General features: G+C 49.0%; 1 protein-coding gene across 1 annotated transcript in view; it reads right to left on the minus strand.

The window, feature by feature from the left end:
• Positions 1 to 27,616, minus strand: part of ASTN2 (astrotactin 2) — a 595,119-nt gene that overhangs the window by 381,507 nt on the left and 185,996 nt on the right. The window contains 1 exon segment of the mRNA XM_077835839.1: positions 20,037 to 20,144. Coding sequence (XP_077691965.1) covers positions 20,037 to 20,144 — 108 coding nt within the window.

The following is a 27,616-nucleotide window of genomic DNA, read 5'->3' on the forward strand; positions in this document are numbered from 1 at the left end:
GGCTGCTCTCACTGGATCGCACCGCCCGCTGGGAAAGAAACACTGCTTTCTGTAGCTGCTGCCTGGCAGGCTCCTACCCAACCCCCAAGCCAGCCACTCCCCTTTACCCCTCCACACAGCCCACGCCCCAGCTGCAGAACCCACATTCAGTCAAGGCACTGTCCCCCAAAGAAGTTCTAGCAAGCAAACCTTCCCTCCCCCATTCGGTGAATGTCCCAACCATTCTCCCCATCTTCCCAGAGTGTCCAGCCCAGAACCTGAGCCAACACCCCTTATCTGGACAGTCCTCTTTCCCCCCTAAGGTAACCAGCTGCCTCTGAACCCATGTCCGCTGCCCTCCTCTCCACAAAGTAAGCCCAGAGCAGCAGACCTTCTCTTCTCAAGTTTCTGCCAACCACACACACTGCCTTCCACGTCCATATCCCAGGCCAGGCATTCTCAAGCCTGCCGAGACCTTCTTCCAACCACACTCCACATCCCAGACTCTCACCCACAGGGGCAGGACAATACACTGTGTGTTTGTGTACGTACTGGGGAATGAGGGGGGGAGGTTTGCGGGGGAGAGATCATGCCATTAACTCCATGGGCCACATCCAGCGTTTGGCGAAGTAAGGGTGTGTGATCCCTGCTGAATCTGCAGGGCATTATACCACCTCACACAAGAGTCCAGCATTTTGATCTAGCTTTCAGTGCCCCCCCCCGGACCCCCTCCCATGCATTTTGGTGCTGTCAGAATCTGGGGGGGTTGGTCCCGGCCAGTCTGTAGTCCAGGGGTGGGTAAACTTTTTGCTCCGAGGGCCACATTGGGGTTGCCAAACTGTATGGAGGGCCGGGTAGGGAAGGCTGTGCCTCCCCAAACAGGCTGGCGGATGCCCCTATCCGCCTCCTCCCACTTCCTGCCCCCTGACTGCCCCCCTCAGAACCCCCGACCCATCCAACGCCCTCTGCTCCTTGTCCCCTGACCGCCCCGACCCCTATCCACACCCCTGCGCCCTGAAAGGGCCCCCCCCGAACCTCCACCCCATCCAACCACCCCCTGCTCCCTGTCACGTGACTGCCCCCCTCAGAACCCCCAACCCACACAACCCCCCCTGCTCCTTGTCCCCTGACCACCCCATCCTGGGATCCCCAGTCCCTATCCAACACCCACTCTGTGTCCCCTGACTGCCCCGACCCCTATGCACACCCCTGACAGGCCCCCCCACAAACCTCCACCCCATCCAACCGCCTACCCTGCTCCCTGTCCCCTGACTGCCCCGACCCCTATGCACACCCCTGACAGCCCCCCCCCGGAACCTCCACCCCATCCAACAGCCTACCCTGCTCCCTGTCCCCTGACTGCCCCCCAGGACTCCCTGCCCCTTATCCAAATCCCCCACTCCCCACCCCCTTACCACACCGCTCAGAGCAGCAGGAGCTCACACCTCCACCACGCAGCTAGAGCCAGCCACACACCCACGCTGCCCGACAGGAGCGGAGGGCCAGAGCCCTGCCGATGCGGCGAGCTGAGGCTGAAGGGTAGGGGGGAAGCAGGGGAGGAGCCGGGGGCTAGCCTCCCCGGCCGGGAGCTCAAGAGCCAGGCAGGATAGTCCCACGGGCTGGATGTGGCCCATGGGCCGTAGTTTGCCCACCTCTGTTCTAGTCCCAACTTACAGCCCCTTTGTTGGCAGCATGGACTGGACTTTGTTCCATCTGCCCTGTTTTGACATTGACCCTGAAACTTGAGTCTTCTCCCCCAAGAAAGCACCTTCTTTACAGAGACTGGTCCCTTTGGATAGCTCTGAGGAAGGAAGAGAAAAGGTGAAAGGAGAGAGAATGGACCAAGGGTCAGAGATGGAGGAGGAGGAAGTGGTGAAACATACAGGAAGGCAGATGTGGGAGGACTAGAAATGTTCAGGTTTATTAAGAGCCTGATCTTGCTTAAGTGTAGAGCAAAGATGACCGATAACACTAACAGGTATGAATGATATCAGCCTGTAAACACTTCCTCCGTCAGAGTTCGAGCTAGTTTAACTGGTGTTCCTAGAGGGGGGTTATTTGGGGGCAAGGAGTGTGCAGATGAAACTGTTGGCAGTTTTGATAAGGGAGATCCCAACAGTGAATGCAGGAGGCTCAGGTGCCTTTCTCAGTATCGTAAGTTGGCTCCTGGATTCACACAGAGATCAGGGATTCAGCCAGCCCGTCAGAGCCTAAGCAGCATGGGGAAGCCAACTCCTTCCCTGTGCAGTCTGCATGTTCCATTCAGCGTGAAGATCCCGTGACGCCTTTGTTGATCTGTTTTTATTACCCTGGGTCTCGGCCAGTTATATACTTTGAGTTTTAATACCCGAGGCGTTAAAGAAATGTGTCTGGACTTAGTATTTATAAAGTTTCAAATATTGACCTCTCTCTCTCTCTCACTCTCATTCTCTTATTTGAAATACGGGACCTGCCGTTTGCGGAGAGAGATGCATGGGAGAGAATCAGTCACGATAAGAGGGAGGACGAGGAGAAGGGAGGGGAAGCCGGCGGGCAGGGCACATAGAAACAGAAGGTGCAGGAGGGAGAGGGAAGTAAGGAGAAGGGAATAAAAGACAGATGATGAACCAGCGGAGGCTCTGGTAGTTGTTCTCCTTTCTTGGATGAGAGGCAAGAGGTTCCTTGCCATGGTCACCACCACTAGGTGAGCTCTTGGGTAAAATCAGCAGGAATCACCGTTTCCCCAGAGAAGCTCCCATCATCCTGAGTGTTTTCTGCTGAGTCGGTGGAGTCTGAGGGTTCAGCAAGGAAGACCCCAGTACCCTTGCAGGGTGGCTGAATCTCAGTGACAGGGAACTGGACAGCTCTGGGCTCACACGCTACCCAAAGAGGACACAAGGCAACAAAGTGCTAGATGCTGATCGGCAGAACAGGCTGGCTGCGGGTCCTCTGCTAACAAGGCGTTAACTTTGGCACAGGTCCCCCTCTCCTTATCCAGAGGCTAAGGGGAAGGACCCTGAGAACAGCCTGACTGCAACTGCGGCACTGATCTCTTGGGAGGTGGTCCTGCTGGCGAGAAGAGGAGATGGGGAGGAGGAGATATTTTGCAGAGGTAGGTGGGCCGAGGCCAGCTTTAGCTTCCAGGACCTCCACCGCACTCACGGGAATGCCTCTGTCTATCCCCAAGCATCAATCCCATTGCCCCCAGCAGTGCCACCACCCAACAGAGGTTAACAGGAGCATCCTTAGAAGCTCTCAGGGAGGGAGCAGCTGATTTGCTAGCAGGATGCAGCGGAGGTATTGCCTCTAGAATGGATGGCACAAGCTGGACTTCCCCATTGGCTAATGCAGGTACTATCTGCCCTACGTGTGGGCTGGGGAGATGAGCTCAGAAATCCGGGGCCACCCCCCCCCAAAACAACTCAGCATGCAGAGCAGCGATTCAACAGTTGCATGTCAGAGGCTCTACACTTGGGACTAGCTCCAAGCCAGCTCTCAGTGCCCATCAAATGGAGCTGCTGCACCAACACTGACAAGAGCAAGCCAGGGCTGCCGCTGCTTGGAGTCTATCCTGATTATAAGCAGGGGTAAACCTTAACTAGCTCAATCAGCAAATGCCCCCAGCCTGTCCTTGGACACACCCAAGTCCAGATTTTTCTAAAGATTTTTCTTACTCTCTCTGTCTAAAATGGTATTACCGGTTCTGAGTCACTGCTAACTCAGAAGAATAAGATCTTGAAATGCTTATGGATCAATGTCCTGACAGATAAAACCCAAGACAGGGTATCAGTTGGTGCCTGCCAGACCACCATATCACACTAGGGAAGCGGCATGACCTGCTCCTTACATACCTGGCTATAGTTAGAATTGGAAGGATTAGATTTTTACTGGTAAACATTGATTTCACTGTACACACACAAACCGATAAAAAAATATTTCCATCAACAATAATCCAAATTTACAGATAGGCACAGAAAGAAAAATGTTTATTGAGAACTTATTAGTGTTTGATTTAAGACTATTTACTTTGTATATTTTGACATATGATGTTGATAATCTGTGTTTTCACCATTATGAAGCTTTAGCGTTTTGAATCTCAACAGCTGTCATTAAACAATTATCTGACACCTCCCTGTTGTCTGAACCCATGTCATTTCCCATAACTGTGAACATATAAATAGATAAAAATTGAAAATAATGCTTAAAACCCCATAATTTTGTGCAACTGTGAAAATTATAAAAAATTTAAAACATGCTTACGATAACCATCAATATTCTCTGCCAGAATGATAAAAAAATAAACATTGAGTTCTGCCAAGCCTACCTATAATGTGTAGGGAAAAAAAGCTGTGTGATGATGGGGGATTTCAATTTGAGTGACATATGCTGCAAGTCTCCTGCTTCCAGTACTAAAACATTCTTGGAATTTCTAAGTATTACAGATGACAATTTCCTAACTCAAAAAGTGTTACAACCACCAGAAGGAATTCTATATTAGACCTCACCTTGACAGATCAAGAGGAACTGATCACAGAACTAAAAACTAATGTCAAGTATCAGAGGGGGAGCCATGTTAGTCTGGATCTGTAAAAGCAGCAAAGAGTCCTGTGGCACCTGATAGACTAACAGACATATTGGAGCATAAGCTTTCGTGGGTGAATACCCCTTTCGTCAGACGCATGTAGTGGAAATTTCCAGAGGCAGGTATAAATATGCAAGCAAGAATCAGGCTATGGATAACGAGGTTAGTTCAATCAGGGAGGATGAGGCCCTCTTCCAGCAGTTGAGGTGTGAACACCAAGGGAGGAGAAACTGCTTTTGTAGTTGGCGAGCCATTCACCGTCTTTGTTTAATCCTGAGCTGATGGGGTCAAATTTGCAAATGAACTGAAGCTCATCAGTTTCTCTTTGAAGTCTGGTCCTGAAGATTTTTTGCTGCAGGATGGCTACCTTTACATCTGCTATTGTGTGTCCAGGGAGACTGAAGTGTTCTACAGGTTTTTGTATACTGCCATTCCTAATATCGGATTTGTGTCCATTTATCCTTTTAGGTAGGGACTGTCCAGTTTGGCTGATGTACATAGAGGGGCATTGCTGGCACACGATGGCATATATTACATTGGTGGACTTGCAGGTGAATGAACCGATGACTGTGTGGCTGATCTGGTTAGGTCCTGTGATGGTGTCGCTGGTGTAGATATGTGGGCAGAGTTGGCATCGAGGTTTGTTGCATGGATTGGTTCCTGAGTTACAGTTACTATGGAGTAGTGTGTCATTGCTGGTGAGAATATGGTTCAGGTTGGCGGGTTGCCTGTGGGCGAGGACTGGCCTGCCTCCGAAGGGCTGTGAAAGTGAGGGATCGTTGTCCAGGATGGGTTGTAGATCACTGATGATGCGTTGGAGAGGTTTTAGCCGAGGACTGTAGGTGATGGTCAGTGGAGTTCTGTTGGTTTCTTTCTTGGGCTTGTCTCGCAGCAGGAGGCTTTTGGGTACACGTCTGGCTATGTTGATCTGTTTCCTTATTTCCTCGTATGGGTATTGTAGTTTGAGAATGCTTTGTGAAGATCTTTTAGGTGTTGGTCTCTGTCTGAGAGGTTAGAGCAAATACGGCTGTACCTCAGCGCTTGGCTGTAGACAATGGATTGTGTGGTGTGTCCGGGATGGAAGCTGAAGATAGACATAGCAGTCGGTGGGTTTTCGGTATAGGGTGATGTTAACGTGATCATCACTTATTTGTACCGTGGTGTCTAGGAAGTGGACCTCCCGTGTAGATTGGTTCAGGTTGAGGTTGATGATGGGGTGGAAGCTGTTGAAATCGTGGTGGAATTCTTCTGGGGTTTCCTTCCCATGGGTCCAGATGACGAAGATGTCATCAATGTAGCATAGGTACAGAAGGGGTGTGGGTGGACGACAGCTGAGGAAGCACTGTTCCAGGTCAGCCATAAAAATGTTGGCATATTGTGGGGCCATGAGGGTGCCCATAGAGGTGCGACGGGTCTGGAGGTGTATATTGTCACCAAATTTGAAATAATTGTGCGTGAGGATAAAGTCACAGAGCTCAGCAACCAGTTGTGCTGTGGCATCATCAGGGATACTGTTCCTGACAGCTTGTATTCCCTCTGTGTGTGGGATGTTTGTGTAGAGAGCCTCTACATCCATGGTGGCTAGGATGGTGTTTTCTGGAAGATCACCAATGCATTGTAGTTTTCCCAGGAAATCAGTGGTGTCACGGAGATAGCCGGAAGTGCTGGTGGCGTAGGGTCTGAGTAGAGAGTCCACATATCCGGACAGTCCTTCAGTGAGAGTGCCAATGCCTGAGATGATGGGGCGTCCAGGATTTCTGGGTTTGTGGATCTTGGGTAGTAGATACAATAGCCCCGGTTGGGGCTCTAAGGGTATGTTGATTTGTTCCTGTGTTAGTGTAGGGAGTGTCCTGAGTAGATGGTGCAGTTTCTTAGTGTATTCCTCAGTGGGATCTGAGGAAAGTGGCCTGCAGAATTTGGTATTGGAGAGTTGTCTGGCAGCCTCCTTTTGGTAGTCAGACCTGTTCATGATGACAACAGCACCTCCTTTATCAGCCTCTTTGATTATAATGTCAGGGTTGTTTCTGAGGCTGTGGATGGCATTGCGTTCTGCACAACTTAGGTTATGAGGCAAGCGATGTTGTTTTTTCCACAATTTCTGCCTGTGCAGAAAATTAGTTTTTTTTAAAAAATGAATGGTAGCTTAGGTACAAGTGATCATGGTTTGACCACAATTATAATGTGCAAACAGAATAACATAAGCAGTGTTGTTGTAGCCATGTTGGTCCCAGGATATTAGAGGGAGACAAGGAGGATAAGGTATTTTTTTTTTATTGGAGCAACTTCTGTTTGTGAGAGAAACAATCTTTCGAGCTAACACAGAACTGAAGAGCTAGACCCTCGGGGGTCTGTTCTGCATTCCATATTATTTAACATTTGTATCAGTCACCTGATAGAAAATATGAAATGACCACTGGACAAGTTTTCAGATGACACACAAACTGGGGAAGTGGTAAATAATGAAGAGGACAGGTCACTAATACAAAGATCTGGATCATTTGGGAAACTGCGCATAAGCAAACCATATGTGTTTGATTATGGCTATATGCAAATGTATACCTCTAGGAACAAAGAATGTAGGCCATACTTAACAGGATGGGGGACTCTATCCCAATGGTGGATAATCAGCTGACATGAGCTCCCAGTGAGATGCTGTGGCCAAAGGGGCTAATGCAATCCTGGGATGCATAAACAGGGGAATCTTGAGTAGAAGTAGAGAGGTTATTTTATCTCTGTAGTTTGCACTGGTGCGACCATTGCTGGCACACTGGTATCCAGTTCTGCATCCACAATGAAAAAAGGATGTTGATAAATTGGAGAGGGTTCAGAGAAGAACCACGAGAATGATTAAAGGATTAGAAACACTGTTTTATAGCAATAGACTCCAGGAGCTCAATCTCTTTAGCTTAACAAAGAGAAGGTTAAGGGGTGACTCCATTACAGTCTGTAAGTACCTACATGGGGAACAAATCTAAGAATGAACTCTTAAATCTAGTAGAGAAAGTAGAATATGATCCAAAGGCTGAAAATTGAAGCTAGACGAATTAAATCTTGAAATGAGGCATAAAATTTTAACAGCCAGAGTAATTACCCACTGGAACAATTTAACAAGGGTCACGGTTTAGTCCTCGTAACTGACAGCTTTAAAATCAAGATTGGATTTTTTCCCCCTAAAAGATATGCACTTATTTTGGGGAAGTTTGCAAGCCTGGGTTCTACAGGAGGTCAGACTACATCACAGTGGTCCCTTCTGGCCTTAGAATCTGTGAATCTTTGTTGGGTAATGAGCCCGTTTGAAAAGCTGGCTATTTCCGAGCCAGCTGCACCTTTGACTGCATTGGGGCTATTCCGCAGTGTAGACCAGATCTTGCAACACATTGAGAATGGGAGCCTGGGGCGCCGGAACAGGGGGGCTATGGGGGCATGCCCCCACTTTTTTCCGGCCATAAGGACAAGCAATTAGGGGGAGAGGACAGAGAGGAGTGAGCGGGGGTGAGGTCTTGGGGGGAAGAAGCGGCACGGGAGCAGGGCCTCAGGGGAAGGGACGGTGTGAGAGCAGGGCCTTGGGGAGAAGGGGCAGCAGGGCCATGGTTCGGGCACTGTTGCCCCCACACACACTTTTAGGGAACTTCTGCCACTCCTGACCGGAGTGGGCTGAGATGGGGGCTTTGTGCAGACAGAATTACTCAGCACAGCGAGACACAATCACAACCAGCACTGGCATTTTTCATAAGCAAAACCAAGGTTGTAGTGTCCCGTTTGGCATCCAGCCCCGTCCTGGGACACTTGGGTATAGCACTGACCTTCCAAAGGCATCCGCTCCCAGAAACAGCCTCTCAGAGTCCTTTTGCTTCCCAAGGAGAGGGGAAGCTGACCCAACATTAACCCCTGGTTAGCAGACCTGACCTATCATCAACCTGCTGGAAAGGACAAGGAGATATTTTATTAAGTGTGAAAAATTCCCTGCGTGGGTGGCATGCAGGCAGACTAATACCATAGTTAAAGGAACACAGTCAATCCAATCATATATTGGGATCAAATTCCTTTGCCTGTGTTACTAAAATCGCCTTAGCGTATTGAAGTGGAAAGAATTTTTTTACAAATCCAATTTGCTTTCCCACTCTTTATGCTGTTTACTTTTTGCATTTCTCTGGCCACGGACAATTAAAATCAATGAAGTCCGTTTCACTTTCATGTTCTCAGCACTGAATCGGTTGAGATGCAATCACTTTAGAGATGCAGTTATATGTTTAAAGACAGCAATTGTTTTTACTGGAATTGTCTTTCACGTAAATCAATGGAAACTCTTCCACTGGGATTAAGGTTTGAAAACAAAAACAAACCAACCCTGTTTTTACAAATTACAACTGCTGGGTCAAATCTGAGTTGAGACCTTCACTTTAAAGGTGGAAGACAGTTTCCAAGATAAGCATAATTTAAACCCTGTCCCAGAGGGAAAATATTATCATTCTCTATGAAATGTCCCATGTGCAGTCACTGCCCAGAGAAGAATCTTTCTGGAAAGAGAGAGGTTCAGGGAACAAAATATAGAACCAGCCAAAGTGTTGGAAGTAGGGTGACCAGATAGAAAGTGTGAAAAATCGGGACGGGGGTGGAGGGTAATAGGTGCCTATATAAGAAAAAGACCCAAATATCAGGACTGTCCCTATAAAATAGGGACATTTGGTCACCCTAGTTAGAGACCATGTTAGAACATGATACAAACTGTCTGGCCCCACCTACACTCCAAACCTACACCATGCCAAGGGGCTATGCTTTCTTATAACTAGGTCCCCCAACATTGTCTCTCGGCTGTAGCATGTGAGCATTGCACAGTCAGGGAGTATATCCTCAACCCACCCCGTGAAATAGGGAGGATGTATTCCCACATTACAGATGTAGACTGAGAGTAACTTACCCAAGAAGCCACACAGGGCATCTGGGACAAAGGTGGGAAATGAACCCAGGTCTCCTGAGTCTCATGTCAGTGGTTTAACCATACAACCGTCCTTCCTCTCCTGGCTACTTTGGTACCTGCGACTGTGTGGCCAAATGGCTATAGCACACTGGACTGGGAATCAGAAGATCTGGGTTCTATTCCCAGTTATGCCACTAGCTTTCTGGATCAATGAGGGGGCAAGCCATGTTTCCTCTAATGGAGATACAGTGATACTGACCTCCTTGGTAAAGTGATTTGAAATCTACAGATGAAAAGTTCTCTAAGAACTAGCTGCTATTACAGTGTAGGTGGGCACAAGTCACCCTACCTTTCCTTTCATTCTAGCAAGGAGACCAATGATCTGACACCGTCATGTCATGGATGCACAGAGCAAATGGGCCTGTTTATTGCCAAGGTACCGACCCCCACTCCCTCCCTTTGCATCCAGCACCAACAACGTGTTTACATTTTACTGCCTGTGACACAAGAGGTTTGTTGCCATGCGGAGGACGACAGCAGAGCGATTAGAGAAATTTGTTACCCACATGCTCCAAACAAAATTAAATTAAAAGAGCTGCTTTGCTGTCAAGATAAGGGCCAACCCAGGGAGATAATTTTTCACTCTCAAACACTCAATTACTCAGTGAGGCTGTATCAGATACAATAAAAAAAAAAAAAAAAAGCAAAGCCCAGCCTCCAGGAACAGATGTAAAAGCTGTTATCTCTATCGCAGGCCAGGGGACGTTAAAGAGGCTGGGGCTGCAGCTGTGGTGTGGCGGGCCTAATTGCAGCGGGTGGGTGGGCAAGCAGTGCCTCCCCTCCGAGTTCATTGCCACTCGGTTAATGATGGTCTTCACACAATGGCTCCACGGTTGCTTGTTCAGACATGCTACAACCAAATCGACAAACACGTCCAGGACGAGGGCTGCAAGAGGACAAGCTTGCCCCGTGTACAGCTATACTGGGGCAGTGCAACAGTAATCGTGGATAAGCTGGCAAAGCTTTCTAATAAACCTGTAGCTTACACCAGCAAATAAATGATTTTGCTGCTCTAGTTTGGCGAACGAAATGATCGACACAAGCAAATGGATTTTTTTTTGTCTGTGTAACTACGTATACACTAGGGTTTGTACCATTATTGAAATGTTATGAAAAAAAGGTCACACCCCTACCTGCCATTGCTATACTGGCAAAAGTTTCTAGGTGTGACCAAGCCACACACGCACACGCCGCTCATTTGTGAAAGAGTAGAGAGAGAGAGAGGAGAAAAGGGGAAGAGTGATCTCAGGGCACGTCCACGCTACAAAGTCTTCCCACCGCAAGTTTTGTTGCTGGGGTTAGTATATCGCTTTGTGCATGCGGACGTGGCCCCTTGCGTTGCTGCAGCACACGCTCACCAGGATTGCTTGTGTCGATTCACGGTGCGGCACACCATGGGTAGGTATCCCAGTGTGCAAACCGCCACCCTTCAGTGACTCCTGGGCAGCGGAGCTCACAGTTGGGACTAGAGCGGTCAGAGTCAGGCCTTGTGAGACCACTGCTGGAGGACTGTGAAGGTCGACATGAGAAACGCTGTGTCTACACTTGCGCTGTATCAACCATTGTTTTACAACGAGTGGGGAGGTGGTATTACTGTGTCGGCATAATAGGGCACTTACATCGGTGGGAGACAAATTTCAGTGTAGACGCATGCATAACTAGGTTGACGTAAAGCAACTTATGTTGACCTAACGTTGTAGTGTAGACCAGGCCCCGGATGGGATAGTATCAATGGGATTTGGGACTTTCCATCCATTAAGAGAAGACACATTTTGCCTTGTTGATACTGGAAGGTTAGAGAAGGTAGAGATCCCCTGGTTGCTTTTTGCAATGTATTTGCGTGTTCTGTTTAGCAATGGGGCCTCCATGGAAGAAACCATCTAACTGTCCCTGTCTGTCTGCACAGTTTGGAAAGCACTTTGTATTCCTTCAGTATGAAAAGGGTTACCCAGCAGCCTCATGCTGGGTTGGGCTGAGGGCAGGTGTCAGGGTTCCTTCCCCACTCTGAACTCTAGGGTACAGATGTGGGGACCTGCATGAAAACCTCCTAAGCTTACTTTTACCAGCTTTGGTTAAAACTTCTCCAAGGAACAAATTAATTTTACCCTTTGCCCTTGGATTTCCACTGCCACCACCAAACTTTATCTGGGTTTACTGGGAAACGTAGTTTGGACACGTCTTTCCCCCAAAAATCCTCCCAACCCTTGCACCCCACTTCCTGGGGAAGGTTTGGTAAAAATCCTCACCAATTTGCATAGGTGACCAGTTTCAGAGTAACAGCATGTTAGTCTGTATTCGCAAAAAGAAAAGGAGTACTTATGGCACCTTAGAGACTAACCAATTTATTTGAGCGTAAGCTTTCGTGAGCTACAGCCCACTTCATCGGATGCATCACAGGTGACCACAGACCCAAACCCTTGGATCTTAGAACAATGAAAAAGCATTCAGTTTTCTTACAAGAAGACTTTTAATAGAAGTAAAGGAATCACCTCTGTAAAATCAGGATGGTAGATACCTTACAGGGGAATTAGATTCAAAACATAGAGAATCCCTCTAGGCAAAACCTTAAGTTACAAAAAAGACACACAGACAGGAATAGTCATTCTATTCAGCACAGCTCTTTTCTCAGCCATTTAAAGAAATCATAATCTAACACATACCTAGCTGGATTACTTACTAAAAGTTCTAAGACTCCATTCCTGTTCTGTCCCCGGTAAAAGCAGCATTACCGACAGACACAGACCCTTTGTTTTTTTCCCTCCTCCCAGCTTTTGAAAGTATCTTGTCTCCTCATTGGTCATTTTGGTCAGGTGCCAGCGAGGTTACCTTTAGCTTCTTAACCCTTTACAGGTGAGAGGATTTTTCCTCTGGCCAGGAGGGATTTTAAAGGGGTTTACCCTTCCCTTTATATTTATGACAGCAGGGAAGCTCCAAGAGATGCCAGAGCAGTTGCCTCAAACTTTATTTACTGCTTACCTAACATCCAAAAGGTCAGAAGAAAAATATTCAGCAGTAAGGAAATTAACTATGTGGGGTGCCTTTCTGGGGAAATCCCACACGTGTATGTTGGAGCATTCCCTCCCTATCAGAGGCAGCAATGTGTTCCCCTTGCTCTGGGACTTATGGAGAGTCGCTGGTGGACCAGCCCATGGCAAAGTCCTGCCTTTTACATTATCTGTTAGATTGAGCATTGGTTCAGAATCAGAGGAGAGACTAGAACCCTCTGCCCATAAAGGTCTGCTCACTCAGGACTCTCCCTACAGCAGAGCTCTAGTTTCTGGTCACTTGCAGGCCTGGGGAGGCACGGAAAAGAACCGGGATGATGACAGATGTCCTGGAATGTGCTGATAGCTTCCCCCTCACCCTCTCCCACCCCATGCTTCAACTGTGGACATTAAACTACATCAAAGGAATGAAGAGCCCCATCTTCAGTGATTAGGGATGCAGCTCTGACATCCTGTTTGCTGTGAAGTCTGTAGGGTGGTGTGCATGCCCGTGATGCATTCCTGAACTAGGAACTTCGGAATCACCGCACTGGATTAGAGACAAGGTGCATCTAACCCAGTAGCCTGCTTCCAGCTGTGGCCAGTGCCAGCTGCTTCAGAAGCAGGAACCCGCAGTACGTTCACCTGGCCCCAGGGAACGTAGTCAGAAGTTGGCCGATGCTTGTGAGTAACTTCAGGAGATGAGGCGGTCAAACTGTAGGAGTTCAGCGCAGTGGCACAGAGGGGGAGGGAGGAGAAATCGTTCACAGTGCTGGGGGTGGGGGATAGCTGAGCGTAGCTGGAAAGCATTAGCACCGGAGAGACTGATTATTCCCTCTTGCTAGTGTAAGCAACGAAAAACGACATGTTTGGTTTATCGTCTTTTGTCTCCCATTTGATTCTTGACAGGCATCTCCTGGAGTTTGAAGTCTGCCGCTGTCAGGGAGGCAAGCTGTGCTGGCTGGTGAAATAGGTGCAGACCCAGAGAGACAATTTCAAACCACTGCATTCTCCAGCAGCCTCTCTGCCTCAAAGAGACACGTTTGAGACATGGTGACGTGATTCCCTTCCAGTGCTCCCTGTTTACTTAGCCCTCATGTTTCCCTGCGTTTCAGCTGCGAGGGAAGGAAAATGCTACCTAAATTTCATTCTGCATTTCCTTTCACTCCCTGTGAAATAATAAGTGTCTGGTTTGCCTCCGGAGACAGGAGAGGATCAAAGGGAAGCTTCCTCGTATGTAACAGATTCCGAATACCTAATTTTCCCTTATAAAGGGCCTTGTTTTAAACACCAAATACAGAAGCAGATCAAAGCCCGGCTTCTTGCTCCTCTAACGGCTCTCAGAAGGCTCTGCCAGCCAGAGACACACATACAGAGGCTACGGCAAATCCGAGGAAGATAATTGGGCTCTGCTAATTTATCTGAAACATCGCTGTGTGCTACAGAAACAACTGGGCATCTAGTACACACGGACCCCTCCCGCACAAAAAAAGAAGAGGATGTAGGCTAAGCCCACTCCCCTGCCTCTCTCTATCTGCACCTCCCCAGTCCACAGGCCCTCAACACAAGAAGGATCCAGATCCACCCTCAGCCTTTATCTCAGCCAGGCAGTATGCGGAACTTATCATCGGACAACAGGAACCCAAATCCCCAAGCTTTTAATTAGGCCATAATGGGAAGACTGCGCTGTTTTATGAGGCAACAACATGTCCCCTGGGAGGCCAAATGATGACTAGGATGCGTGTGTTATCCTGACAAGGAAGCCAGATTACTGTGGAGGAGAAGACGCTGTCTGGCCCAGAGCAATACAATCAAACAAGGAGCCATTTTTCTCTCCCTCTTACCAGGCTGGTGGAGAAGAGATTCAGAGTTGAGGGAAGCTGCCAGAGTTCTGCTCCTCTGGGGTGGGGACCAATGGGAGCTGGCCTAGACAATTTATTCACTGCAGGGCCTGTTCGGAGTGTCTCCAGGAAGTATAAACGGCTGCTTAAAAATCATTTGCATCCTATCAGAGAGACAAGTTATTCAGCTCACAGGGAAAATCTCCTTCCCCATTTCTGGGGCCACTGGACCAGTCATCAAGCCGCCATTATTGCAATAATAATACTTTGCACTGACATTCAGCGCCAGAGCTGATTTCATCCGAGGCTTCCAAGCACTTTATAAAATTAACCCTCTGTGAGCGGCCGGTGGAGAGAATGGCTCCAGACGCAGCTGGACGGGAGGCTGAGGTAGCCCTTCTTTAGAGCAAGGAGGATTAGGATTCCAGCAGCATGGAGGAAAGTTGTTCTTTAAAAGAAGAGGACTGGACTGAATGTGCCCCACCCGGCGAGAGGGAAAACAGGAGCGTGATAACTACAGAGTCTGACATCTCCTATGGTGGGCAGCTGCAGATCTGGATACACATCTCGACAACAATGATGGTTCTCTTTATACGACTGTAGTGCTGGTGAAAGGTGCATAGTTTGACAGCCCTGGAGACGGGAACCTTCTACGTACCTGCAGAACAGGTACAGAGCGTGGGAGCGTCCCCACAGTGCCCTGCCAGCCCTCACTTGACTGGAATGAGCAACGAAGTTCGCTTCTGTGGCTCGTCTGCTCCTTGGCATCTCCCACGGAGGCTGCCAAGGGGAGCACCGGCACTTGCGCTGGCGGGTTTTGATGGTGCAAATGCATTTCGAAGGGTTTATTAAAATGCCCATCATTGGAGTATTCTAGTGCAGTATTAAAACACGCACAATTGGGGGAAGGAAGACAGCCAATTCCCTGACCTAGCCTAAGTCTAATCATAACTTCTGATTTTGAACACCATGCTAGCCCTCTGCCTTGCTCCAGGCTAATAACGGGCTGTTTGCTTGTGGATGCCAGTGGGTTTTCCACTGTCCGGTTCACTGAGGACCCTTGCCTTGCAGCGTGACTGTAGGATGGCAAGCGGGAGACTCTCATCTCCTTGGGGAGGCTGTCACAGGGCTTAGGTAGCATAACCAGCAGGCTCTGCTGACTGCTGCACTAAGTCCGTATGTGGCTTCCAATATAGGTGCCGACTTCCCCTCTTTCCCATGGGTGCTCAACCCTCCCTCTGCTCCCGCCCCGCCCCCACTGCACCCCTTACATGAGGCTCCACCTCTTCCCACCCCTTCCCACCCCCATTCCAACCCTTTCCCCAAAGTCCCCGCCCCAACTCCACGCCCTCCCTGCCAATATTCCAACCCCTTCCCCAAATCCCCACCCCGGCCCGCCTCTTCTCCACCTCCTCCCCTGACCGCGCCACATTCCCACTCCTCCCCCATCCCAGAGTGTGCTAACGCTACCAAACAGCTGTTTGGCGGCAGCCGGGTGGGAAACGCTGGGAGGTAGGTGGAGGAGCGGGGACACGGCGCACTCTGGGGATCAGGGGAGCTTGGCTGCCAGTGCGTGCAGAGCATCCACTAATTTTTCCCCAAGGGGGTTCCAGCCCCGGAGCACCCATGGAGTTGGTGCCTATGGCTTCCTATAAGCATGGCAGACCAGGTGATCATAGCTGCTGCCAAGGGTTCCTATAAAAGAGCAGGTCTGAGATAACATGGATCCCACCAAGGGCTTTGCGGAGCAGTGAATGGGACTGGGTAAGGCATGGAGCACCACTAAAGGATGAGGTGCAGTGGTGTGGTCAGGAGATGGGACAGTGCATCATGTAGCAGTCTGACCTGCAGATGAAGAACACATGAACAGCCATGGCCAGGTCTTCGTTGGAGAGGAAAGGACAGTTTTGTTGTCCGAAGAAGGTGGAAAAGAGCGCTTCTAGTGACTGCTGTGTGGTCAGCAACAAGCCAGGATGACCAACAGGCTTCATACAAGAGTGCATGTGCCCTCCAACAAGGGCAAAGAGATGGTGCTAGCCAGCCCCTCAAGGACCTCTCCTGATTAGCATTGAGCTTTAGTTCTTTCTGGATTCAAACCTCACGCCTTCATCCAGCCTCCAGGTTCCACCACGAACTCAATTGAGCAGACAGACAGACATTGAAAGGGAACACTGCACCACTGACCAAGGGAAAATTCTCCTTTGTTTCCCCATGTTTCTTCCCATCATCTCCAAGGTGATTCCAAAGACACAGGAACATTAGTACCTACCAGTGAAGGGATCCAGCAACTATAAGATGGGAAGATCTCTAACATGGTATGACTGGGATCACAGAATTCAGAGATTAGAGAGAGAAGACTCCCACTACATCGACTAGTCTGTATTCCTGGCCAATGTAGACTGATTCTCTCTTTTATATTCTCAATGCTTTGTCCATTCCAGTTTTAAGCAATCAAGCAGGGAGGTTTTGACCCCTTCTCATGAGAGGCTATTCCACAGTCAAAGAGACCTCACTGTTAGGAATATCCTCCTTCTCACCCACACACACAAAAAAAACCAACTATGGACAATTTATTTATGTTCCTTTGGCCTACCCCCTCAAACAATTCCTCCTGCATCCCTTGATGTGTGCAACCTGCAGCCATTTGCAACAATTATAATGTACAGCCACCTAACTAGCTTACTTGACCAAAGCACAAAGAAAATCCATGTGTTACCCTGCGTTTACAGGATCGTTTAGACATAAATTGAAGTTATCGTGCATGCTGTAACTAACAAATCACATACATCTGAAGAGGTCCCACCACATCAACTCTGATAAGCACCACCAATGCTTCAGAAATTGTACTCTGTCCTGCAAAAACCGGTCTAAGGAGAGAAATTGTGGGAAAGATCTCTCTCATTGGACTCGTTGACTATCCCATTGCACCTACAATGACACACAGCCATAGTGGAATCAATATTAGAACATCATTGTAACAATAAACTGTATCTGAGTCTGCACCCTTCTCTATTAGAATGATGAGCCTGTCCAATTATGGATCTTTGTTGTAGCAGTAATTATTATTTTTATGCTGTAACTTCCCACTAAGCTAGTGCTTTCTTCACACAAGGGAGCGAAGACGATAATGGAAAATTTCTTCCAAGACACCGTTAAAGGTAAAGTTTAGCCAAGCAACAGGGAAAGGCAATGGAGTTTTATTCAGGGAGCTTATTTATTTAAAAACCAAAACAAACCAAAAAAAACCCCTCTGGTTAATGGAGAAATAGCCAAGGTCATTTGTGCATCTAGCAAAACCAGACTTGTGGTTCCATTGAAGAGACAGATGGGTTATTAGATCATCTAGCTCAGCATTTCTCAACCTTTTCAGGATGGCAACCCCTTATTTGAGTTCAACAAATTTGGGGGGAGGGATAGCTCAGTGGTTTGAGCATTGGCCTGCTAAACCCAGGGTTGGGAGTTCAATGCTTGAGGTGGCCATTTAGGGATCTGGGGCAAAAATTAGGGACTGGTCCTGCTTTGAGCAGGGGGTTGGACTAGATGACCTCCTGAGGTCCCTTCCAACTCTGATATTCTATGATTCTATGAAATTTTGCAATCCTCTCCCTTTATCTTTTTTACTCTTACTGTTAAGTATAAGTAATAACCAGACAGAGAACACTGACTTTGAAGAGGAAGGGAAAGAAGGAGCAAGAATTTATTTGCTTTAGATTGTAATAAAATCTCCAGTGACTCATGACCCCCCGATTGCCTTGTGTGTTTCCCTACCCACACCCCTAGAGGTAACAACCCACTGGTTGAGAAACAAACACTGAATCCCATGGGTGGGGTTTTTAAAAGTGCCTAAATGACTTAGTACCCTAAGTCCCATTTTTAAAAGTGACTCCTTGAAAATCAATGGGACTTGGGGTCTAAGTCACTTCAACGCTTTTGAAAAATGTATTTTGTCTTCCAGCCATTGCAGGATTGCTCTCTACACGACTGTTTGAAGTGGGAGAACTCATTTCACAGCAAAAACTGAAGCATCCAAATTCACTAGCCCCTTTTCCAAAATTGAGGCCTGTATCTTTAACAAGACTAAGGCAATGCTGCCACAGGAAGCCTTTGTTGACTTTCCGTGCTTAAAAGGGCAAGTATAATTCCAGTGAAAATTTATGTAACATTGGATTTCCCTTTCTTCTAAAAGAACGAAGATACAAGAACACACCTGAACGCAATCCTATTCCACATAAATAAACGCAATGTGTGTGTTTGTTCTAACGTGAAATCACTGGGCCAACCATAGGTGTGGAGGTAATTTCACATTGAAATAAACATGTTATGCGCATTTATCTGAATGCCTAATCACGGAAATAAATGGAGCTGTATTTAGTTTGGTGGGCTCTGGCATCTATCTAGAATGCTGCACTCTGGCTCTGCTTGGCTTAACAAAGAAAACAAATTCAGGACTCAGAGCCACCGGTGCAATCTTAAAATCACTTTCCAACTTGGTTATTTCTTAATGGTGGTTTTCAGACTTAGCAACAGCAGCAACAAAAGTCACCTATTTCCCCTATTGAAGGCTAAACACACACTAGATCAGAGGTTTAGAAACAAAGTGATCCCTGGTATTATTTGAATGGGGGAAAACGTAGGAAGTAGTTTTAAACCCTGGAAGAGACTTTCTCTCTCTTTTAACTCACAACGTGACTTACGAGATTAAGTCCCTGCCTCAACCTCAATTTTGTGTTTGTTTTTTAACTGCTTTTGGGCTGAGAACAAGCGTGGAAAATTCAAGTCCAACAGGAAATTTGCTGAGAAACTTTAAGTGACAGAAATTGAGCTTTACATATCCTCAGGAAACGCCACCATTACAGTCACGGGTGGCTGGACCAATAGCACGGCTCTACCAACGCAAATCCCTAGTGAAGACACTTTGAGCACCACTGCCATGGATAGTAAACTTCCCCAGTACAAGCTGTGGCTTATCACACTTGTGTGTGTTGACATCAGAGGTATGAATTGGTGCAGTGACACCAGTGGCTGGCTGCCAGTGGCTGAAATGCCTAGTGTCTATAAGGCCTTAAAACATAATGTCCATGATACTCTTAGCAAGGCTGTACTGAAAACCCACGGTAGTTACAATATAATGCACTGGAAATGGTACTTAGCTGGAGACTTTTGAAGGGCTGTGCTTCCCCATCCCTCCCCTTTCCTTAATTCAGATCTACAGCTTAGTGTTTCAGTGATGGATGTTTTTCCAATTAGCTGTATACTGTTCAAAACTGGGAAGACCAGCTCCATCCATCCATCCATCCAACTCCACTTCCAGCATGCTGGGGGTCTGGTGCATCAAGGGGAAAGAAGGGGAGGAAATGCTGGGGTCACTGATCAGTGCTTCCTAAATCTTTAATGTGGCTGATATTGGAAACCAGGGAATAGCCATGAACAAGCAACCAACCCAATTAATATAATCACTAGGAAACTGCTAATGTCTCCCACATGCTAGTAGCTGGCAGGGGATAGTCCCAGGCTGGGAAATCTTTATGAATAGGCTGATGTTAGCTATTGGGCATGAAGATTTGTACCTATGGACCGAGAGTCAAATTATTTCAGACCTCTTAGCTAGGGGTGCAGCGAAAGGAGGTAAACTGGAGTGTTTTTTTCTTTTGCCTCTCACAGCTGCTGTGTCACTGCAGGTTCTTTTATTTTACCTTTGCTCCGTCTCCGGCTCCTATACTGCTCGGTATAGAAGGTCAGCTGCGTTTCGTCATCTGCCTCTGAGCCAGAGTTTCCCTTGGCACGTCCAAACCCAATTCCACCTGAAAGGAAGTGAGGAGAAAAATCAGTACTGCCATCTTAGGGGCTCACCCACAAAACTTAGCTGTGCGCTCCTCAGCAAAACTCAGGAAATCATTATCCAGCTTCCCCTTCTGCCATCTCTTTAAACCCCTGCTTCTCCAAATAAAGACATGGGCTCATTAAAGTCCGGGTGTTATTATTTGTATTGCAGTAGCACTTAGGAGCACAGTCATAGATCAGGACCACCAGTGTGCTAGGCCCTGTACAAACACAGAACAAAAAATGTCCTAAAGAGCTTTCTATCTACATGGCAGTGAGGACCTTGAGTTTAAGCCACTCTCCTAAGGACCCAAGCACAGTGAACCACATGGACCGTGGCATATCTGCCTCAGAGGCCAGCAGGCGGAGATGAGAGACAATGTGGTCCAGAATACAGGACATGAAACAGAGTCAGGAGACCTGGGTTCTGTTCCCTGATCTGCCACCGACAGGCTGTGTGACCTTGGTCAAGTTGCTTCCTCTCCCTTTGTTGCGTGGGTCTAGACCATAAGCTGTCTCTGCTGTGGGCCTAGGGAGCTGTGGTCTCCGTTGGAGCCCCTAGGCTCTACCGCAATACAAACAGCAGGGAAGAAAAATGGAGCTGTGACTTCACCCGCCCCCTTTGCTTTGATGTTCCCAAGGAACAAAAACAAGCCGTGGAAAGATGAGCCTGCCCATGCCCAAAGAGTAACACGTCCACTGGTCTGCTACATCCCCCAGCTAGGGGCGCCCAGATGCACTCAGACTCATTTGACCAGGCAGAGCCCCCTCCTTCCCCCCCCACTCCCACCGGTGGTTTTAAACATTTAGGAGAAGCAAAAGTTAGAAAAATCAACTTAGGAATAGACTTGGCACGAGTCTGCCAATCCTCATGGAAAATTAAAAGAAAAGAGACCTCTAGGGGTTGACGGTGGCCCTCTGAACTGCCATTAAAATATTTTACTGCTTTAAAACCCCCTTTATTCTATGCAGAAGTACAATTTCCACACTTCTTGGCAAGGGTCCAGCAAATGAAAGCGCACTTTCTGCCCTGTAAAATTCTTAATCACCGCGATGAGTGGGAGGGGGGAGAGAGCTGGGGAAATGCACAGAACGGACAGCCCCGGAGACCGGTGTCTGTCGATCAGCAGAGCACGTAGGCACAGACAGTAGCAGCACCAGCTTCACCCCCATAGTCTCACCAACATGCCTCTGCCCTTGGTCACTTGGCCCACTCAGACCTTAGCCTCTGCTGAGACTGCCAGTAAGGGAGAGGAGGTGGAGGGCAATATATTGTGAACGGAACACTCCCCAGCTAGGAACTAAACCAACTCATCTCACATTGCAACCCAACAGCCTTCAGATAGGAACAAGTCTGGTCTCCACCAGCCTAGGTTGCATTCAGACCATGGATGCAATGCAAAAGACCAGGAATCCCATTCAATCAATCCATTAAGCCATCTAGTCCCTCCAGGAGAGGGTGCTGTGTCAAGTCCGCCCAGAGTCCGGCGCCGAGAATGGGCCCCGCTCCTTAAAGGGGAGATGACAAAGCCAGCCCTCAGCTGCGGCCACGCTGCTGGCCGTTTGGAAGCGGACCCCCGAACAATGCAGAACTGGCAGCTTGGGGCTTGCTGTGCCTCTAAGAGTTTGCTGTATCAATAAGGTAATATGACCTATTCATCATTCCTTCCCTGGTGCAGCGGGAATGGGGTTGAACGTAGGTGTCCAGACGAACACAACCATCCATCCATCCAGCTCCTCTCACCCTCAAAGTGCATAGCATGAGACGCCAGTGTCACCACGTGATTGCAGATTAGGGATCCTCCCAGGACTCAGCTTGCTGAGGGCACCTCCAAAATCCTGAAAGCAGTCCACAGGCAGGAAAGGGCGGAGGGTATGCAAGTGGAGGGTGGCAAGCTCTCAAAAGCAGGTGGCTTGAAAGCTGAATATTGGCACTGGTCTCAAAAGCTCCAAGACAACCCAGAAGGCACCAGGAGCGATTAAGGGTGCTGCAATGATTCTCGCCACGGTGAACGGTGCCTGCTGCTTGGTATTTTTTACCGAGTGTGTGATTTAGGGCACTAAAGTGCAGCCGTTAATTACCTGGAGCTAGGTGAATATTTCCACTAAGGTCCTAAAAGATAGCAAATGATTGGAACGCGTTAACGCAACGGTAAAGGATTATCAGCATGTGGCAATGGCTATATAAACTGCTCCGAGGCTTCCTGCCACCTGCGCTCATAGCAACAAGGCAGAGGGCTTTAAACAATACCCTGTGACCAAGAACGTAGATCGTCAAAGCGGGTGAGCCGTATCACCTTCCTGCCACGTCCTAATCACTGTTAGCACCTAGCATCTGATTTCCACACAGCGGATCAATACCAGACTACCAGGGCATGCCGTCAGGGAATGCCACTGCAAACTACCAGGCTAGTCGAGAAGGGCCAGCATTTACCCTGGGGAAAGAGCAGGGCACTTTGAGATGAAGGCTGCTTGAGAGAGCCATGTGCGAAAAGTCTGCAAGGAAACCTGAACGCCTGTGGAGCTCAGGAGGTTACAGGTCCCATCCCAAGCTTGAAACTTAGCCCAGGGACATCAGAGTGTTTGCCCAGGCTCACAGGGAGTGCCTGGGCCAACGCGTGGGTCTGAGCGAGGGTTCTGCCAGCTTTCCTGCTCCTTGTGGAGCTCAAAACCAGGTGAGACTCTGCAGCTTCGATTCAGAGTGAGATTCAAAACTCAGGGCAGCGAGGACCCATGAAGATGGGAATGGAAGCACACGTAAACCCTAGTTATCTGACCAACAGTCTCTATGGCTACATCTCCACTACAGCACTTATGGCCGTGCAGCTGAGCCACTGCAGTGCTTGTGGGGGGGATGCTCTATGCCGACGGGAGAGAGCTCTCTCGTCAATTTAATAACTCTTGCCTCCACCAGAGGCAGCAGCTATATTGGTGGGAGAAGCTCTCTCACCAACGTAGCGCTGTCTACACCAAAGTTTAGGTCGGTATAACTTACGGCGCTCAGGGGTTGTGGATTATTCACGCCCCTGAGCAACTTAAGTTATACCGAAGTAACCTGTAGTGTAGACAAGGTCTCCCACCTCTACTGCTTGAGCCATTCTCTGTGTTGGCAAGATATTTTCAGGAGTAAATGCCATAGCAAAGCCCAAGCAATCCAAGGTTTTAGGGCTTTCAGGAAAGGAATACAAGCCCAGTCGTGTTCCTTTTGCAGCCACATCCCGAAAGGGGTTAACATGCTCTCCACGCTCTTCGCTGGGAAATGGACTGACCAGCAAGGTTCACAGCCAGAAGCCATCTCCGCCCCCTTCAGCAGCTTTTCACATGTTTGTGGGTTGCATCTCTGTGATGGATGGTGCCGACATGTAAAATTACTCAGGCTGAGTGTCTTCGGCGAGCCGGTGACAGCATTTGCTGATTACCTAAAACTGTGCAGGATGTATAAATATGGGACTTGGGAGACCCACATCAGGGTCGCTGGGCTGGAAAAGAAATGCCTCCCCCAACCCACCCAGAAAGGGCAAATGTTAGCCAGCTGGCAACAGCTAGGCAAGAGAGAGAGAGATGTCTCTGCAATTCCTTTCTGATCTGCCTAAAACTTCAAGGATGGAGTGGAAATTTACCTTCCCGGTAACTCAGCGCTTCCAGGTTTCCCATCACAACACACTCCCAGATACAAGTCTGGGTGAAGTCAGTTGACATTATCCGTAGGAAAGCAAAATCTTAGCACAGCTGAGACTTCACATAAACCTGACTTCACACTCCAAGCCACCTGGGGAGAGGTTTGGGTTTTGTTTTGTTTTTAAATTGGCCCCAAAGTCTTGCTCTGAGTAGCTCAAGATTTGGGATCTCTTCCCTGGGTTGACTAACACGGCTACACCAACACTGCATACTATATTGTCCTTGTTTTTCTTGCATACCCCCAATCTTGCCAGCCTCTCTTCTTCCCCCCCCCCCCCGCCCCATCATCATTTCTTTTTGACAGGAACAGTGGGCTGCCCTAGGCAGATGAGACAGATCCTTGCATATGAGCTGGATTTATCTGAGCACAAGCAGCTGACAGAGTGAGAATAGGGAGCACCTGATTAAAGACAAGACAGTCGCCCCTCGTCAGCGATTCCTTTATTTCTCTTAAACGGGGAGGGGACAGACAGACAGGGACTGCAGAGTAATAGAAACGAGATTATAATCACTGCAACCAATTACAAAGCAGAGTAAATCACTTGGAACAAAGCATCCGATATGCAAAATTCTCCATTGATAAGGTTCAGCCGGCGCTCAGCAGCACACATGTGATGATGCAGGGAGTTACTGGGAATGGGGTCATCTTGGCTCATGGCTCCAAACACAATGCGTCACAAGAAAATTCCCATTCGTGATGTGAGTGCAGCCATGGTTAGCAGACATCAGGTACCCAGAATTCCCTCAGAGCTCAGCCTCCCCTGTTCATCTCGGCACAGAGCTCCACCATCTCTTTCCTCACCTTGCAGCCCATCAAAGCCTCACACTCCCACTTCCATGCCACCCACTACAACTGGAACTCCCTCTCTCTGCACCTCAGAAGGTCTCCCCACCCTCATCTTTTCTTCCAGGCCCTTCCTTCCATGCTGATTCTCCTGTGAAGCCCGTAACTGCCACAAATCCACGTCATCCCACAGCCTCAAAAATTCACACACACACACCCCCCCAAGAATTCAGGCTGAGGTTTTTAAAAGAGCCTAAGGGAGTTAGGCACCCAAAACCCTTTGAACTTTGACAGGAGCTGACCACTAATTCCCTTCAGCTTCTTTGGAAGTCCCAGCCTAAAGCTGCCTTGCGGCAGAGCTGTCCCCTGGATCCTGCAGGATGTCAGTGCTGCTTCTCCATTTAGGCTGCGCGCGCCTCGGGGCCTAAGTTCCCTCTACGCTTCGCGGCCATGCAGCAGCCTACCAAGGGCAATGCAGGTGCTCGGGGATGTGGTGGGGAGGCATGAAGGTGCCAGCTTCTCCTGCAGCTCTGGCCCCCAGACCTGCTACGGCCAGGGAGAGGCGGGGAAAGACGCTCTCCCCCAGCTCCGGAGCTCCCGCAGCCAGGGAGAAGCGCCTCTCCCCGCCAGCCCAGCTGCAGCTGCAGTGAGAGAGGGCTGGGGGAATCTGCTCTCCCGACCCCGGCCCGGGACAGCCTGCACGCCAAACCCCTCATCCCCAGCCCCAGCCCAGAGCCCGCATCCACAGCTGGAGCCCTCACCCTCCTCCTGCCCAACCCTCTGCCCGCTCTTGCACCCTGAACCCCTCATCCCCAGCCCAGAGCCCACACCCCCAGCCAGAGCCCTCACCTCCTTGCACCCCAGCCCTCTGCCCAAGCCCTGAGCCCTGCACCCCTCATCCTCAGCCTAGAGTCCACACCCCCGACCAGAGCCCTCACCCCCCACCTGCTCCCCAACCCTCTGCCCCAGCCCTAAGCCCCCCACGCACACACACTTTGAACCCTTTGGCCCCACCCCACATCAACTCTATATTGGTGCACATAACAAAATTCATTCTGCACATGCATGGGAAAAATTAGAGGGAACATTGCTCAGGGCAGGGACCACATGTTCCCTTGTGCCTCACATGGCACGTGTTGGGACTTAGCTAATGGTGTGGCCTCATGTCCCGCCTGTCTATTAACTACATTGCAAGCTCCCCTTGGCGGCCCTCATGTACCCCCAGTTTGGAAAGAAGAGTCCAGACTGTGCTTTAATTTTAAAAATGCCTGCGGGGGGGGAGAGATGCATTCTGGTTGGGCTGTTTGTTTTTTAAAGCCTGCCTCCCGGGGGGAAGAGCATAGAGCAGCAAGCCACCCCCAACGCACACACTCCACCACCTCCTTCACAACAAAGGCTCCTCGCAATACTCTAGCACCAGCTGTCCTCCCCCCTCAGGAGCTTTCTTGGCCAGGTGCTACCCAGACCAATATTAAATTACTGTGAACCACATCAGCTGCAGTGGCCAGGGATGGAGAAAGACGGAGAGAAAAAGAATGAACAAACTGACTTTGCCTTGGATTAGATCTCCCTGCAACCCAGGTGTTAACAGACTTTGCAGACACCCACTGAGTTCAAGGCACAATCCATTGATCATCTTTATTTAAAGCGTGAGGACCTAATCCAGCCCCGGCAGAAGCAGATGCCTCACCCTGGGGTACTTCCAGGGGAATCCCCCCACTTACATAGGAGCTACATTCAATTTTACAACTTGGGTCCCGTTAATTATTAAACCAGGCCAATAAGACAGCAGGATTGCAGGGTTGCAGAAGTCCCCCAGTTGCATGGAAACCTGGAAGCAGCCCTGCTGAAATCCTCCTCAGGAGCCAGAAGTCTCAATAAAGGTGCTTTTATCTCTAATCCTGTTTGCAGATTTACAAGCTCATTAATTCACTGAAACTGATCTCAGCTCAGGGACAAGCAGGGCAGGGTTTCTTGCTGTTTTTGAATGAGATATTAATGTAGATGGTGAATGAGGGAGGGGTCTTGAGGAAAAAACAACATGTCATGTAATCAAAGGCTGTATAATATAATATGCAGATGCACAAGGGGGCTGAATTAGAGCTTCATGGGCAACCACAGTACTGGCATATCCTCACTTCTGAGCGTTTGACTTTGCAACCTTACCATTCTTTTTAACATAGTTTGCATGTGTAATTTGCTAGGTTTAAAAACAAGCAAACTGGAGGAGGAACCTAATTGCATCATGTGGCAACACACTGACACCCACATGGGCCATCAGATGGGTTGGTAGGTTTAGACCCACCATTTGGGCTAATGAACTGCTAGCAGTAGAAGGTTGTCATCCTCTATGAGGACCAGCACTAGAAGGGGATGAGACACACTGTGCCAGTGGGTTTCAGATATTTGCCAACAGATAAAGAATGGCGAGACGCAGGGATTGTGGGTTCCAATCCACATTCTGTGCTCCAGTTGTCACAGAATCCTCCATCCAATGGCCGCCAAGCCTGACCCCAACTGACCCATCCCCTCCAGCCTGTCCCAGTCCTTTGTCTCCCTCCTGGCTTTTCGTCCCAGGCTCCTCGCCTAGCTAGTCTCACTCAGGCTCCTTGTCCAATCTCAGGCTCCCCTCCTCCTGCACCCATTCCTCCCCCTCGTGGGCTCCTAATCTCCTTACCCCAGCCAGTCCCAATCTCTTCCTGCCCACCTGCAGCAACTCCCAGTTCCAGTTCACCCCCAGGCTCCTTGTCCCAGTCTATTCCCTCCAGTCTGGCTCTTGTCCCCTCTGCATTTGAGGCAGACTGCTTCCTCCATGTTTCCTGGGTGCCGGCAGAGGGAACATTGAAAGCACAGGAGAGAGAATCTCCCTGCTCTTTGTTCCCGTGCCCAGTGCCACAGCAGCAACTGCTGGGACAGTCCCGCTCAGCCCCAGGAGGATAGCTCACACTCAGTCACTCTGTGGGCATGGCACAAGCATAGTCTGGCTGGCAC

This window comes from Eretmochelys imbricata, chromosome 16 (assembly GCF_965152235.1).
Source record: "Eretmochelys imbricata isolate rEreImb1 chromosome 16, rEreImb1.hap1, whole genome shotgun sequence".
Taxonomy (NCBI): domain Eukaryota; kingdom Metazoa; phylum Chordata; order Testudines; family Cheloniidae; genus Eretmochelys; species Eretmochelys imbricata.